General features: G+C 40.6%; 1 protein-coding gene across 1 annotated transcript in view; it reads right to left on the reverse strand.

Annotated features, from left to right (window-relative positions):
* The window catches only part of PDK3 (pyruvate dehydrogenase kinase 3), a 75397-nt gene that overhangs the window by 1689 nt on the left and 59293 nt on the right, over positions 1 to 14415 (reverse strand). The window contains exons 7-11 of the mRNA XM_047715307.1: positions 10515 to 10591; positions 9118 to 9219; positions 8612 to 8722; positions 5382 to 5495; positions 3976 to 4115 (exon numbers count right to left, since the gene is read on the reverse strand). Coding sequence (XP_047571263.1) covers positions 3976 to 4115; positions 5382 to 5495; positions 8612 to 8722; positions 9118 to 9219; positions 10515 to 10591 — 544 coding nt within the window. The remainder of the gene's footprint in view (positions 1 to 3975; positions 4116 to 5381; positions 5496 to 8611; positions 8723 to 9117; positions 9220 to 10514; positions 10592 to 14415) is intronic.

Here is a 14415-nt window from a genome sequence, read left to right on the forward strand (position 1 = left end):
TGTGTGGAAGTGCTGAATCACTATGTTGTACTCTTGAAACTAATATCACACAGCACATTAACTAAATGGAATTAAAATAAAAACTTAAAAAGCCCCCCCAAAAAGAAAAAGAAAAATCTGATTAGAAAATACATTTTTGTAGCATTTCTCATTCACCTCGTGAGTTTACCATAGCTACACTAAATATTTGCCCAAGATCACCACCAATTACCCTATTTGTATAATTTAACAATTTTAATCATCAGGCTAACCATTTTCCAATTTTAAATATTGCTTTCTGCTAAAACTTGTCTACCTAATACTGTATTAGAAATCAAGACTCGTAATTAGTATACAACCCGCTAAACTATTTAGAGTTTTAAAATGGCATTTAAAACAAGACTCAAGGGCGCCTGGGTGGCTCAGTGGGTTAAGCCTCTGCCTTCGGCTCAGGTCATGATCTCAGGGTCCTGGGATCGAGTCCCGCATCAGGCTCTCTGCTCGGCAGGGAGCCTGCTTCCTCCTCTCTCTCTCTCTCTCTCTCTGCCTGCCTCTCTTGCCTACTTGTGATCTCTGTCAAATGAATAAATAAATTCTTAAAAAAATTTTTTTTAAATAAAAATAAAAATAAAACAAGACTCAATTAAAGCCAGCTTTTTACAGTCCAAATGAACCATATTATTTATAAAGACTGCTTCTGTACTACCCAAACAACTCCCTCTAGCAGAGCAATAGCTTGCATTCGTCGGTCACAGTGATGCCCAACGTGTCACCTGCCGGACACAGAGACTGAAAATGAAATCAAGGGAAATGGATCCAATTGTTTCAAGCTGGTTTAGCTCAATCTTGGCCAGAGATGGTGTGTGTATGTCTGCATGCACAGCCACGTGTCCGTTTGCACTCACATGCACAAACCAAACTCCTCTATGTTTCACGTTTGAGATGAATGACTGCTCCAGCAATACTGTACAGAGGTCCATCCCAATACTTCCATAGAGACAAAAATCAGTAGGGATACCCTTTATGGCATTCATCAGAAAAGACCAATGCTACTATAATGGGGCAAAATCGAAAGCTATATCAACTGCATTTGCATACAAAACCTTTCTGTTGCGTTATGTTAAGAATCAAGATTAAGAAGAGGTGTGCTCAATTACAATATATTGGGCTGGGATATTGCAATGTTAAAGTCAAATTGAAAATAGCAACACAAACTTATGGTTTAAAAATATGCATTGTACAATTCTGTCCAGAAAAGCGGACTAGACAAGGTATAATGTTCACCGCCAACTTCCAGATTAAGGTCTCTAACACCTGTTCGAGGCAAACAGGACTCCTTGAGGGAAATGGTGGATTCTAGGATGGAGGCAGGGAAGGTAGAAGATGAGACTGTAATATCATCTTGGGCCAGAAAAAGCTTTCAAAGTTTTAGCAAAGGAACACCGAGGATCTGACTCAAAATAGTCACCAGTGGCCAAAGGTGTGCTAATTTAATCATCAGAAAGATAACTGCTACATGCAGTAACACGGATGGACCTCACAGAGATCTGGACACAAAAACGAGTACATGCCACATGTTCCTTTTAAGTTTAACAAGTGACAGAGTCTGTTATAAGAATGGGTGACCGAGTCAGAATAATGGCTACATGGTGGGGATGGTACAGGGGGAAGTGTCTGATTACAAAGGTGCTAGAAATATAGATGTAAAAATGTGTCAGGCTATAAACTTAAGACTTGAGCACTTTATGTGTGTGTGTGTGTGTAGTTCTAATTGAAACGTATTGAAGGAAATTCTACACTATCCATAATAATGCTCAAAAAAGTGAAAGCCAAAAACTCATTTGTTACCATTTAAGATGGATTTTACCTCTACTTCTTACCTTCAAAATTGCTAGTTAAAGGGAAAGATTTAAACTCTTATCCTGCTTTGTCAGGAGGAGCTGTACTTCAAAAGGGACCTAAATGGGGGTGCCTGGGTGGCTCAGTCAGTTGAGCATCCAACTCCTGGTTTTGGCTCAGGTCACGATCTCAGGGTCCTGGGATTGAGCCCTACGTCGGGCTCTCCACTCAGCGTGGAGTCGGCCTGGGATTCTGTCTCTTCCTCTGCCCCTCCCTCTGCTTACACTCTCTCTCTCTCTCTCTAAGACAAATAAATAAAACAAAACAAAAAAAAACGGTACTTAAATGGATTGTGTTGATGAGGAAGAACTTCATGGGAGAATGTCAGCTAATAAACATCAAAGGAATGGTATTAAAAGTAACTCACAAAAATAACTCATAAACATTAATAAAATTATTGATTCGGGCCATAATTACATTTTCCTTTTAAAAAAAAGATTTATTTATTTGAAAGGGAGAGTGTATATGCATGAGCTGGGGGGAGGGGTAGAGGGAGAAGGTGAATCCTCAAGCAGACTGTCCACTGAGAAGGGAGCCCACCGTGGGGTTCAATCCCAGAACCCTGAGACCACGACCTGAACCAAAATCAAGAGTTGGCCGCTTAACCAACCGAGCCACCCAGGAGTCCCCAGATGACTTTCTAGTTGAGAAAGGAAAAAACAACTATACTATGGAGGGATCAGTCAGATATCATGGGTCTCACAGTGTAATTCTGAAATAGTGCTTATGAGGTACTCTGAACAACAACAACAAAAAATGCTCCCTTGAATCTTTAGATGAACTTGCAGTTTATAGGAAATACAAAAAATAGGGGAAAGGCTAAATGACACGTCGAAGAAGAAGCCCAAAATATCCAGGTTGGATACTTTTGCAGGACAACTAGGATGGTCTCTCGTCACCAACAAAAATATTGTTCTAGATTTAAAACAACTTGAAATCTACTCAGATTGTTATACAATCTAAGAACTGATCCAGGTTTGAGCAATTCAGGGAAATTCTCAAGATGAAAATTTACTGACCTGGAAAGGTGAAAATGGTTAAATGAAATAAAGCCAGGTTGTAGAAGATTATAAATAATTAGGTCTCATTTGGGAGAAAAAAAAAAATATATATATATAGCAAAGTATCTGTGTACATAGCAAATACAGAAAGTCATAAGAGTGGTAATCTCTGGGTTGTGGGAATACAGTGCTTTCTCTTTCCTTTTTTTGCTTACTTACATTTTCTAATTTTTTACAACGCACATATAGCGCTGTTCTGTTAACAAAAGGTTATTTTAAATAAACAGAGCTGTTACTGTTGCCAGCAGAGCTAGAGCCTAATAACAGTCAGGAGAAAAAATAATTGGAAACCGAAGGTGGGATTGTTGCCCTTACTACCATAAAGCAGTGAAACCTGTTGTTCTGTGATTAGTTTTCTTTTTTCTGTTTTCCTTTATTTACTGTGGGAAACCACACATAACATTTGCTATCTGGTAAGAGGGTAAGGAATGGCTGTTTTTAAGCGAACAGTTCAGTGGCATTAAGTACATTCACAGTGTTGGGCAACCCCCACCCCCCCACCTCCAGAACCTTGTCATCTTCCCAACGGAAACTCTGCACCCATTAAACACTAACGCCTCATTCTCCCTGCTCTCGGCAACCATTCTACCTTCCGTCCCTAGCATCTAACTTTGCCAGGTACCTCACGTAAGTGGAATCATAGAGTACGTGTCCTTTTCCGTTGCATGGATAAACCACACCTTGTTTATCTGGACTGATCATTTTAACTTCTTTATTTTCAGATTCAACCCACCCACAGACCTTCCCTAAATGCCCTCCTGTCAAATGTCCTTCTGTCATCATAGGTGATGACAAATCCCAAAACTTACTTTGAAAATCCAATCTACGGCAGGATAAACTTGCTCCCTGCTGTTCATACCTCCAGTGGAAGGGCTACTCTGGCTACCCGGTTCTCACCGTCCTTCCTTCCTTTAGAGATCACTTTGCTCTTCCAGTGAAAAAGCCACAGAGAAGATCTGGCTAAAGGGATCATCTGGCTGGTACATTCTAGGGAATCATCAGATACTTTATAATAGAAAGCAAAGTAGGAAATTACTGTTTCGCCTTGTATTTTGAGGCGTCCCTTGGTTCTCTGCTGGGATTGCTCCAGTCATCAGCTTCGGGAGTGGTCTTGTAATGACGCCACGCAGACTTATTGAAAACCGGAAGTCTCTCAAATGATTCACTGGAAAGTGCCTAAGAGACAAAAACATACACCAGAGGACCACGTGTCATTTTTCTCACATGAAATACTAACCCAAATTTTACTATTAAAACACGAGAAACCTTAATGTAGATTTTTGGAATTATATTGAAATTACATTTTCATAGTTTACTTAGACTGGCTGGGATGAAATTAAAGCTCCTTTAAAGGAATAAAAACTTTCACTCATTCAAAACCAGTAGTAAAGTACACAAAGCAACCAGAAGAAAAAGCATCTTAATTCAGTTAATAATGCTTTGAGATACTCAATCATCTTGACTCTATGGTCTTAGGCCAAGCACTAGTCACTGACCAATCGCTTTCCCTGAGGGCCCATACGGAAGGCCCCTACGTATATAAAGTTTCATATATATGAAGTTTATAAACATACGCCCATAAGGTGGTATCAAATAGCACATCATTTAGATGTACTAAGTAATGGTATAACACGTTACATACAACATGTATCACACTACACGGCTGTTAAAGAGAATGAGCAGCTCTGTATGAATGGATATAGCAAGATTTCCAAGCTATACAGGAAAGCTTAAAAAAAAAAAAAAAGGAAAAATGCTGAAATAATCATTATACGGGAAAAAAATTATTTTCCCCCATCTGTGTATCAATGCAGAATCAACTCCAAGACGCTCCATGAGAAACTGGTACTGTGGTAGCCTCACGGAAAAAGAAGCAAGTGGCTTAGAGACAGAGGCGGGAAAGCCTTAAGTTCTCCCCTTTGTAGCTTCTCAATTCTGTACTACGTGCCTGTATTAACTGCTTAAAAAATCTTCCAAATATTCCAGAGTTTAGAAATAAACAAAAGTCTGATGCCACCAATGCATGAGAAAACTTGTGTTACAGAAGCTTTCTTATTACATCAGCCTATTTATATCACCATACTATGATTACTGAATTCTAGGAAAGCCAGTGAGTTCTAAAGTAAAAGACTAAAACACTTCAGTTTATGAAAATCTGTCTCCTTTTAGATTAGCCCTTTCAATGCTTATGCAATTTAAAAGAAATCGCAAGTAAGAATCATGGTTTTAAAAATCAGTATTTTAGCTTTTCCTTCTCCATGTTCCATATTTTACTATATCTGAGCATAAAATCAAGGGCAGGACACACCCCGGTTCTCCCATAAAACTGAAGTATATCTGAAATGAATGTAAGAGATGATGTAGTGTTATTTTCCATTGGTTATTAGAACCTAAAGCTTTCAAAAGTAAAGATGCCTTCATATTACTAATAAAGTGCAGTACCTTTAAATAAATGACAGCGTCAGTGCCAACTCCTTCCATTGAATAGAGTTTTAGATCTCCTTGGAAATATCTAGCATATAGACGAGAAATTGGCAAGCCATAACCAAATCCAGCCTATAGAGAAAAGAAAAATAATACAGTGAGACGTGCACAAATGCTAACATACTTGGTATGAGGACTACTCAGAAGAGTAAAAGAAATTCTCTTTAAAGAATTTATTTATTGGGGCGCCTGGGTGGCTCAGTGGGTTAAAGCCTCTGCCTTTGGCTCAGGTCATGATCCCAGGGTCCTGGGATCGAGCCCCACATCGGGCTCTCTGCTCAGCAGGGAGCCTGCTTCCTCCTCTCTCTCTCTGCCTGCCTCTGCCTACTTGTGACCTCTGTCAAATAAATAAATAAAATATTAAAAAAATATATTTTAAAAAAATTATTTATTTAGGGAATGAGAGCAAGAGAGAGCATGAACAGGAGAGGGGGAGAGAGAATCCTTCAGCAGACTCCCCTGAGTGGGAAGCCTGATACAGGGCCTGATCCCAGGACCCTGAGATCATGACGTGAGCCAAAAATCAAGAGTTGGCTGCCCAACTGCCTAAGCCACCCAGGCGCCCTGATTAAAAGAAATTCTTAAGGCAGGTTTAAAGCAAGGAAATTACTGATCCAACCTTTACAATAATGTGTATACTCATTTTATGGCAAACAGTCATTTTCAACCTGTAAAAACACTTCTCTTATGTTTGGAAAATATTAGAAATACTCCAAGTTTTGACTACTTTTTTTTAGCATTTTTAAGTGAACTGTTAGCATTTTGAAAGCAAATTCCAAATCAAGTGGAATTTGAACTGTTAACAAAACTAAACCACATCATCGCAAAGTTCCATTATCAGATTTTCTTGCTCTCTGAAGTGAAAATTAAATGAGTAGCACAAGAGTTCCAATCTACTGGTACCCAGGCTAATACACTGAAAAGACAATTTCCTGAGACTCTACTTCCTAAAGTTCTGGGAATGCTGAAATATTTTGCTATACGGTAGGTCCCATGTATCTCGTTTTGAGAAAACAAATTCCAGTGCCCTCTTACATTTTCATGTCATAGAACCCTGAATGTAACAGGTTGTTGCAAACAGAAAAGTCTCAGACATTGACAAGAACAATAAGAACAAAGGATACTATCTCAGCAAGTCTAGACTGGAGGGGCAGGTTCAACGCCACAAGCTTTGGCCCCTCTGATGAAATCCCCCGACAAGGAGGCAGTGGGGTAATGCGCTTGTTAGAGCAGAGGTTACATGGGCTTTAGGCTCAGAGAGACATAAGGAGAAATCCACTCTGAGCAGTTTACCTAACCTCTCTGAGATTGCTCTGTCATCTGAAGATGTAATGAAAAGCTTCCCTCGGAGCTGCTCTGAAGATTACATAACCTAACAAGTGTCAAGTCTTGACACAGTGCCTGAGACCTAGTAAAAGTAAATAAACGGAAGCTGCCATTATGGCTACCGCAGAGCCACGATTTTACCAGCTTACATGGATTTCTACTGTTTGCGAACATCTTTCCTACATTCCTCCCTCAGGGCAGGGCCTAACTCAAAGGGTTGGGTATGACAGCGTGCACTGTCATTCCAGGGCTTCTGCACTGACAGGATATGGCTGGTGGTGAGGACAAGATATCCATGACGATGAATGTGGTCACCATAGCAAAGAAAACAGAATATTCCAGGAAGAGGCCAAGGAAATCTGTCTCCTACATTGCAGCAAGGCCCAGAACCTGCCCTCAGGTCTACCAGGGAACAGCCGAGAATGCCTGAGCCCAATCCTGTTGTGGGTGTGAGGAGCCAGGTAAGCCATGAGAACACAGAAGAGGGGTCTCTAACCTAGACTGAGTGAGGTTCATCCAGGTTTTCTCTGGGTGTCAAAGAATCTGACAGGATTTGGGGATGTATACAGTTGATAACTGGGACAGAAGCTAGTGGAAACCTTTCTTCAAAAGGAGAGGCTGTATGGGACACGGGAAAGAATGCTGACGCAACCAGTGCCAGCTGTGCCCTAATGAGTACAACGACCTTGGGCAAGGCACTAGCCTTATTTTCTCGTCTATAAAATGGGAGGCTGGATACATAATATTTTAAGGTCTCTTATGTCAATTCAGTTCCATTTTTTAAAAAAGATGACAGAACAGCTGTCCTCAAGCTGTTCTCTTGAGACCTGGAATAGAGGATCCATATTCCTTCTAAACAATTGGGGATTTGCTTGTAGTGCTTTTTCTTTTGACATTTACTTAAGTAGGTACCAGAGCCTGGTAAAGGCAACCCCTTTCAAAATTGATCTTTCGAGAATTTTCTTGACTCCTGTAAGCATGACTTCCTCTCTGTTTTCAACATGCCAAGTTAACAAACTCTGTCTCGAATAAATGATGCAAAGTGTTGGATTTTATTCATACAATAAAATATAATCTCACATGCTTATCAGTCAGGTAGAACTTGAAAAATGAAACTTAATTTGTACCCTCAACTGTTCTGCAGACTGATAGCTATGTTGCTGTGTTTAATGACAAAGGGTTCAATTGTTGTTTGTCAATTAGAAACACTCAGCAGGGGAACAAAGTGTGGCCCTAGCAGGATCTAAATGCTGCCATGGTAACCTGAGGCTTTTCTCACTGCCTCATAAAGCCTAGACAGAAAGGGCTCCGAAAATGCATACGCCACCTATATGTTTCCTACTTATGCTGTTTACTATACAAAATTTATTGTATTCATACTTGAACATTCTAATTATATAAACAGATTTGGTGGGAGAAGTTAAAGGCCCCGGGTGATTTGGGGCTCCCACAGCACTCGGTGCCCAAGTGAGGTGCCCAGGACCAAGCGGCAGCCCTGTGAGGCTCCTTTGCTCCGGCAGGGCGGCTCTTAACCTTCCATTCCCTCCGATAGAGCACCCGGCGGGGAGTGGTGCCCCCGCAGCAGTCCTTAACCAAAGGGAGGTGCCTTTTCTCTACAATAGGAAGTGAGGTACTCAGCTCTGAGTGTTTCTTAGACAAAATTAGAAAAGAAATCTAAGTCCAAAGGATTGACAAAGAAAGTAGCAGTGGGATAAAATCTCCCTTCCTCCAAATCATGCCGGAAACATTCAGATTCAGAGAGGCTAGGGTAAGGAGCCAGGAGAAAGGCCGCTCTGCTGGAGTCCCTTCTCAGGTTAATGGTCTTCTTCTTCTTCCCCTAAGCAGCACTTTAAGATGCTTACCAGAGGGGCAGCTCTTGTAGGCTCCAGGCTGGGTCTAGGAGCAGTTGAATACATGTAGTTAAAAAGGCGGTCTATTTTTCGAAGTGGGACACCACCACCTAGGTCACTTATCTGTAATGTACAAAATGGTTTTTTAAAAACAGTCAATCTATACTTAGTACGAGGAAGAAGTTCATTACAGTACATACCAGGTAACTAACTCTAAAAGATACGAGGGCTTTGAATCCCCAGGGAAATACAGCTCCACTGCGAACAAACTAGAACAAAGGAGGCAGGGACGGCCACTAGGATCCCACAGACTTGGGCCGGTGGGGGGGGGAGGGTATGGTCCAGCTCCCTGAAAAATGGGCTTCTGCTAAGTTTAAATGAGGCAACAAGCTAAAGATCTAACGTGGTACATAAAAATAAGACATTCAGGGTCCATCTTCTTCTCTTCCCTCAGATTCCTCAGGGTCTGGGTACTATTAAATCAACCGATAACGTGTGCAAACAAAGCAGGTAGTTACCTTAATGGACAAGTCTTCTTTACCCAGAGTAACGAGGGTTTTAACAGAGGGGTAGGCTTCTTTTCTGTCTTCATATAGTTCAACTGTCGCTCTCATTGAGTTCTGAAATAATAAGGCTTTTTTTGTAGCATACCGCTGACTCACAAACCACAATTTAAAAAAAGAAACTAGCACAGGATTACTTATTACACAATAACGCTTTTGTGGAGCAAATATTAGTTGGGTTTATACACCCTTTATTTCCCCCTCTAAAGAACTTAACTAAATGTGTGTTTGGAGCAAGGAAAAATTGCCCGATGCTTTATTTTGATTTCATCGAGTTTTATTTCCATCCATCATACTAAGTATTTTTTTTCTTTCTTTTCTCTTTTTGTTTTTGCCTTAGCGTATTTAAGTCATTCAACTCTTAACCAAGAGGAATGTTTTTTTCACACGTAACGAGGCTGCATTTACTTATCAGTCTGCATTTACAGAGCACCTTTCCTCTAAAGAAGGCGGAAAACCTGAAAGTATTCATGCTTCCCACAAAAATTAATCATTTGGCTGGAAAAAAAAAAAAGTAGAAGCAACGTCAGTTAAAAAGAAATTCTCAAAAAGCCACAGCTGTTGAAGAGAAAGTTCACAATTGAATGCCCATCTCAACCTTAAAGTGTTACATCAGTAACATTATAATTTTGGGAAGCAAATCAGCATAACTGATTTTTCAGGTGTTCAATTTAGGGTTTTACACATCGGAAGAAATGAAATTTTAGCTTAAATGCCTTGTGCCTATAATACTGCTCTTATAAATGCCATGAGCTGGTGATTAACAAAAGCAACGTAAGCTGTGGAGTCTAAAGAGATTTTATTCTTTTTCTTCATGGGGCAGCTAAGGGGGGGCGGCTCCTCTTTTTGTTCCAGCCCCTCCCTATCTTTCCTCTCTGCTTCTGTCAGATCTTCTCAATGGACTCAAATATGTCAGAGTTACGGGATCTCTCAGAACTAAAATAACCGCTGAGGCACCAAAGTGCTTAACGTTCAGAAACCTAAACACGCAAAAACATGTATTTATTTTGATCTGGCTACCACCAGTAGCCAACCTTCGCCAGGTTGGGAAAGTAAAAAGCATCTCTAATCTCAAAACTGAAGAAAAAACAGTATGGATTTTTACATAAAATCACTGAAGTACAATTAAGCTCCCAAATCAATATGTACTAATATTCACGAAAACTGTACCGTACACAGCAATTTTTCATCTCACAGTGTACAAATTATAAAACCCACAGGGTATCAGAAATATAATTTTTAAAATGGTTATGCAAAACCTTTTTCTTATGCTAATCTAATGAATCCATTATGCTCTGAATCAAAGTAATTTAAAATGAAGACTTCTTTCTGTGTTTTTAAATTCCACTTACCTTGAACAACTCAAATAGCATGTGAAACAGGTGTGAGGGCACATAAACTACCTGAATAGGTTTGTCTGGAGCTTTGGCTGAAAAAAGACACAAAAACCATCAATGAATAAGGACAAAAACTATAAGAAAGTCAAGAATGTGGCTGGCGTTCTATCTCCCAAGTACATAAAAAAGAACTCTACAAGAAAGGCTAATTTAGGTCTCCACCTTTAAAGTCAGGGCTGAGCAAAAGCATGTGCTTGGAAGTCCAACAAACCCAGGGAGAAATCCGGCTCCTTCACTTACAAGCCATGTGACCTTGGGCGGGTTACTCAATCTCTGTGAACCTTAGCTGAGCAAAACTGGAATATTATTATGTATGTCATAATATCCTAAGCATTACATAAGTCATCTAAATATCGCTCAGTGTTTTTCAAATTCTGGGACACCACCCCCAGTGGTGATCCCAGCGGTCATCATGGGGAATGTGAAGCCACAGAGGAAAAGCGGCACATCTTCTTGCAGATTAGACTAAGGAGCAAAGTTAATCTCTGTTCAATTTCCACAAACAAGGCATATTAGAGTAGAATTTAAGGTTCACATAACTTTTCTACTAGTAGCAGGCAGACAACCCCTCCCCCACCCCCAGAGACCCACAATCCTTTCTCCTTATATCAGGGATCTCCGGAGGAAAACACAAGAAACACTGAATCCCATGTCAGGCACTAAGAACAACGTGGGCTATAGACAGTAGATGGTAGAAAACTTGGTCCTTCCTCCTCGTGGCCCGTAATCATGTAAAAGACTGAAAATACGTGAACATTCTCAAGTAGAACACAGACATAGTCACCCATGTTATAATTTCGACTTAACTACTTCCTCTAATATAAGTAACAGGGATATAAAGTAGAGCAAACATTTGTTAGGTTCTTAGAAGGTGATAAGAAGCTTGAGCATGCACAATCCAAGTGAGCCCTCATGACACTACAGTGGGGTTCACAGGGACGGTGGCATTATTATGGGCGAGGACACGGGCTCTGCGGAGGCTATGTGACTCGCCTACTGAAACAGAAGAGGCCTGAAATTGGACAAATGAACCAAGAGCTTCTGAGTCTGAATCCCGAACTCTCTGATGATCAGTTACTTTTGAAATTATTCAATAAAATAAAATAAATGAAATTTCTAAAAACAAAAAGAAGAAAAGCAAAAATCCTTCTACTGTTTCCCCCCAGTCTGCACCCAGAGGTAGCCACTTGCTGCTACTTCTACTTTAGTCTTTCGGTTGATAGTATTTCCATTCTGGTCTGTAATCCTAATGAACTCTTCTGTACTTTGTCTATAGGTTCTTTTTTTAAAAGCTGAAAATTGGGGCGCCTGGGTGGCTCATGGATTAAAGCCTCTGCCTTCGGCTCTGCTCATGGTCCCAGGGTCCTGGGATCCAGTCCCACATTGGGCTCTCTGCTCAGCGGGGAGCCTACTTCCCCCCCTCTCTCTGCCTGCCTCTCTGCCCAATTGTGATCTCTCTCTCTCTCTCTGTCAAATAAATAAATAATCTTAAAAAAAAAATAAAAGCTGAAAATTGAGGGGCGCCTGGATGGCTCAGTCGGTTAAGTGTCTGCCTTTGGCTCAGGTCCTGATCTCAGGGTCCTGGGATTGAGTATCAGGATCTGTGCTTAGTGGGGAATTGGCTTCTCCCTCTGCCATCTGTTCCCCCACTCAAGCTCTTTCTCTCTCAAATAAATATACAAAATCTTTTTTAAAAAAGCTGAAAATTGACAGTGTTGGGAACATCAAACTAGGTAAATACGGATCACTGCAGAGCGGCCACGAGAGTGTAGAAGAACAATATTTCCTTCTCCGTGATTCCAATGACATGTTTCACTGGTTACACGAAGAAGAATGTTCTCAGCCTTAAGGTGAAATGATTGCCTTAATCCTCCACCAATTCCTTAAAATCCCACTACCCTTTTTTTAGATTACTGAGTATCTGGACTGTGTCCTTCTTACATAGTTTTGTTTCCTGGAGCTTCTGATTACCCTTCTTCTTGGGTAACTGGACAAGAAACATGCTTTCCTCACCACATCACCAAGATCCTCTAGCTTCCTATTCTAGTGCATGGTATCCATTTCATTCTTTAAGATTTTTCAAATTAGAATTGATTGCCTTCCAGGGCGCCTGGGTGGCTCAGTGGGTTGGGCCTCTGCCTTCAGCTCGGGTCGTGATCTCAGGGTCCTGGGATCGAGTACCACATCAGGCTCTCTACTCAGCGGAGAGCCTGCTTCCTCCTCTATCTCTCTCTCTCTGCCTGCCTCTCTGCCTACTTGTGATCTCTCTCTGTGAAATAAATAAATAAAATCTTAAAAAAAAAAAAAAAGAATTGCCTTCCAAACATGCCGTATAACCATCATCTTCAAAATGTTTTTGATTAAAGTTCTGGTATGTTCTTCACTATTTCTTATGTCCATATGACGTAAACCATCAAGTCAGTCAAGTAGCCTACCTCAGACAGGTGCCCTTAGGAAATACATTTCTCAATCTTTACACCTCTGACTCACTTGAAGGTCTGGCTTAGTACAAAATTCTGCATTCAAAATCATTTTCTCTCAGAATTTAGAAGGAGGGGGTAGTCTCCTGTCCATGGTAGTGCAGCTGGTAAGTTTAATGCTAGTCAGATTTTCCTCACGCTCCTGGATGTCGCCTGAGGTGTGATAAACCTTGGCAGTAATATTCTTGTTGAATGAGGAATTAGACAAATCATTTGAGGGAGCTGGTGTTCATTTCCCCTCAACTAAACAAGAAGGCTGACTTGGAGCCCCACGGATCTGGTCAAGACTTCTCAAGTGACTTTAGGGTATGCAGACAGTAAGCTGGCTTCTGACCGGAGGGTGCCCCAAATTCTCAGTGAAGAGAGCTTTATTTTGGGCCAACAACAGGTACGTGAACAGCCCCACTTTTTCCAAGGTTATTCTTGAAAAAAGTACTCTGATTTTAATTTCTGCCCTAGGAAGAATGCTTGTGACTGACTGTAGGCAGAGCACAGCCCAAGACCAGTGTTCCCTATCACCCCTCCGTGCTCTGCCTTAGACCAGCTTTCAACTGACCCCTCCTTTTGGCTTCACTTTCCAATGCTTTGCCCCTACTGGCTCTGCTCCCAGGGTCCCTCCATCTTTGCTGTAACCTCTTCTTTGTGACTGGTCCCACTGATGACGGGCCCCCTGATTTCTTTGCTGTTTTTCTTTGTATTCCTTTATTGTCGTTTTAATGGATCCCCAGGAACAAGCTGAACACTCAGGCTATCTTGTACCAAAAGGCATGATTAGTCATATAAACAGCCTTCTGAATTCAACCTTTTCACTCCAGATCTTTTTCCAAATCTAATCTCTGATATATTTTTTTCTTTTCACTTGAACATTCTCTAGGAGTCATCTGTAGGCTTGCTCAATTACTTGTATTTTCTTGCAGAACATTATAGGTTAGATGTCTTTCCTTCCTTTTTAAAAATCAAGTCCAATGCTTTTGTCCATAACTTTTAACTTAATCCTGGGTCCAATGGCTTTTATGTAGTAGACCCTTAATAGATATTTATTAACTTTCTAAAATAGAACATAAATGCAATATGAATTTTCCATCTAAAGTATATTTTTTAAAGTAAATGGAAAAAAATGGCCCAGGTTTCTCATGCTCAAGACTCAAGAAATAATCAAGTCTCTCTTTTACAGAGTCATTGCTCCAAAAACCATTAGTTGAAACAACATGTAATAAATACCAACAGAACTCCACATGGGATACAGAGAATTTTATTTTCAGACAGCTCTCCTATAAGAATGAAAAAAGTAGAGGCTAAGCAGAAAAGAAATGCATTTAAGAGAAAAGGTAGCTGGGCACTTAGAGATGATTGATTAAGTCCCAAAGTCAATGGAC

Source organism: Lutra lutra, chromosome X (genome assembly GCF_902655055.1).
Source record: "Lutra lutra chromosome X, mLutLut1.2, whole genome shotgun sequence".
Classification (NCBI taxonomy): domain Eukaryota; kingdom Metazoa; phylum Chordata; class Mammalia; order Carnivora; family Mustelidae; genus Lutra; species Lutra lutra.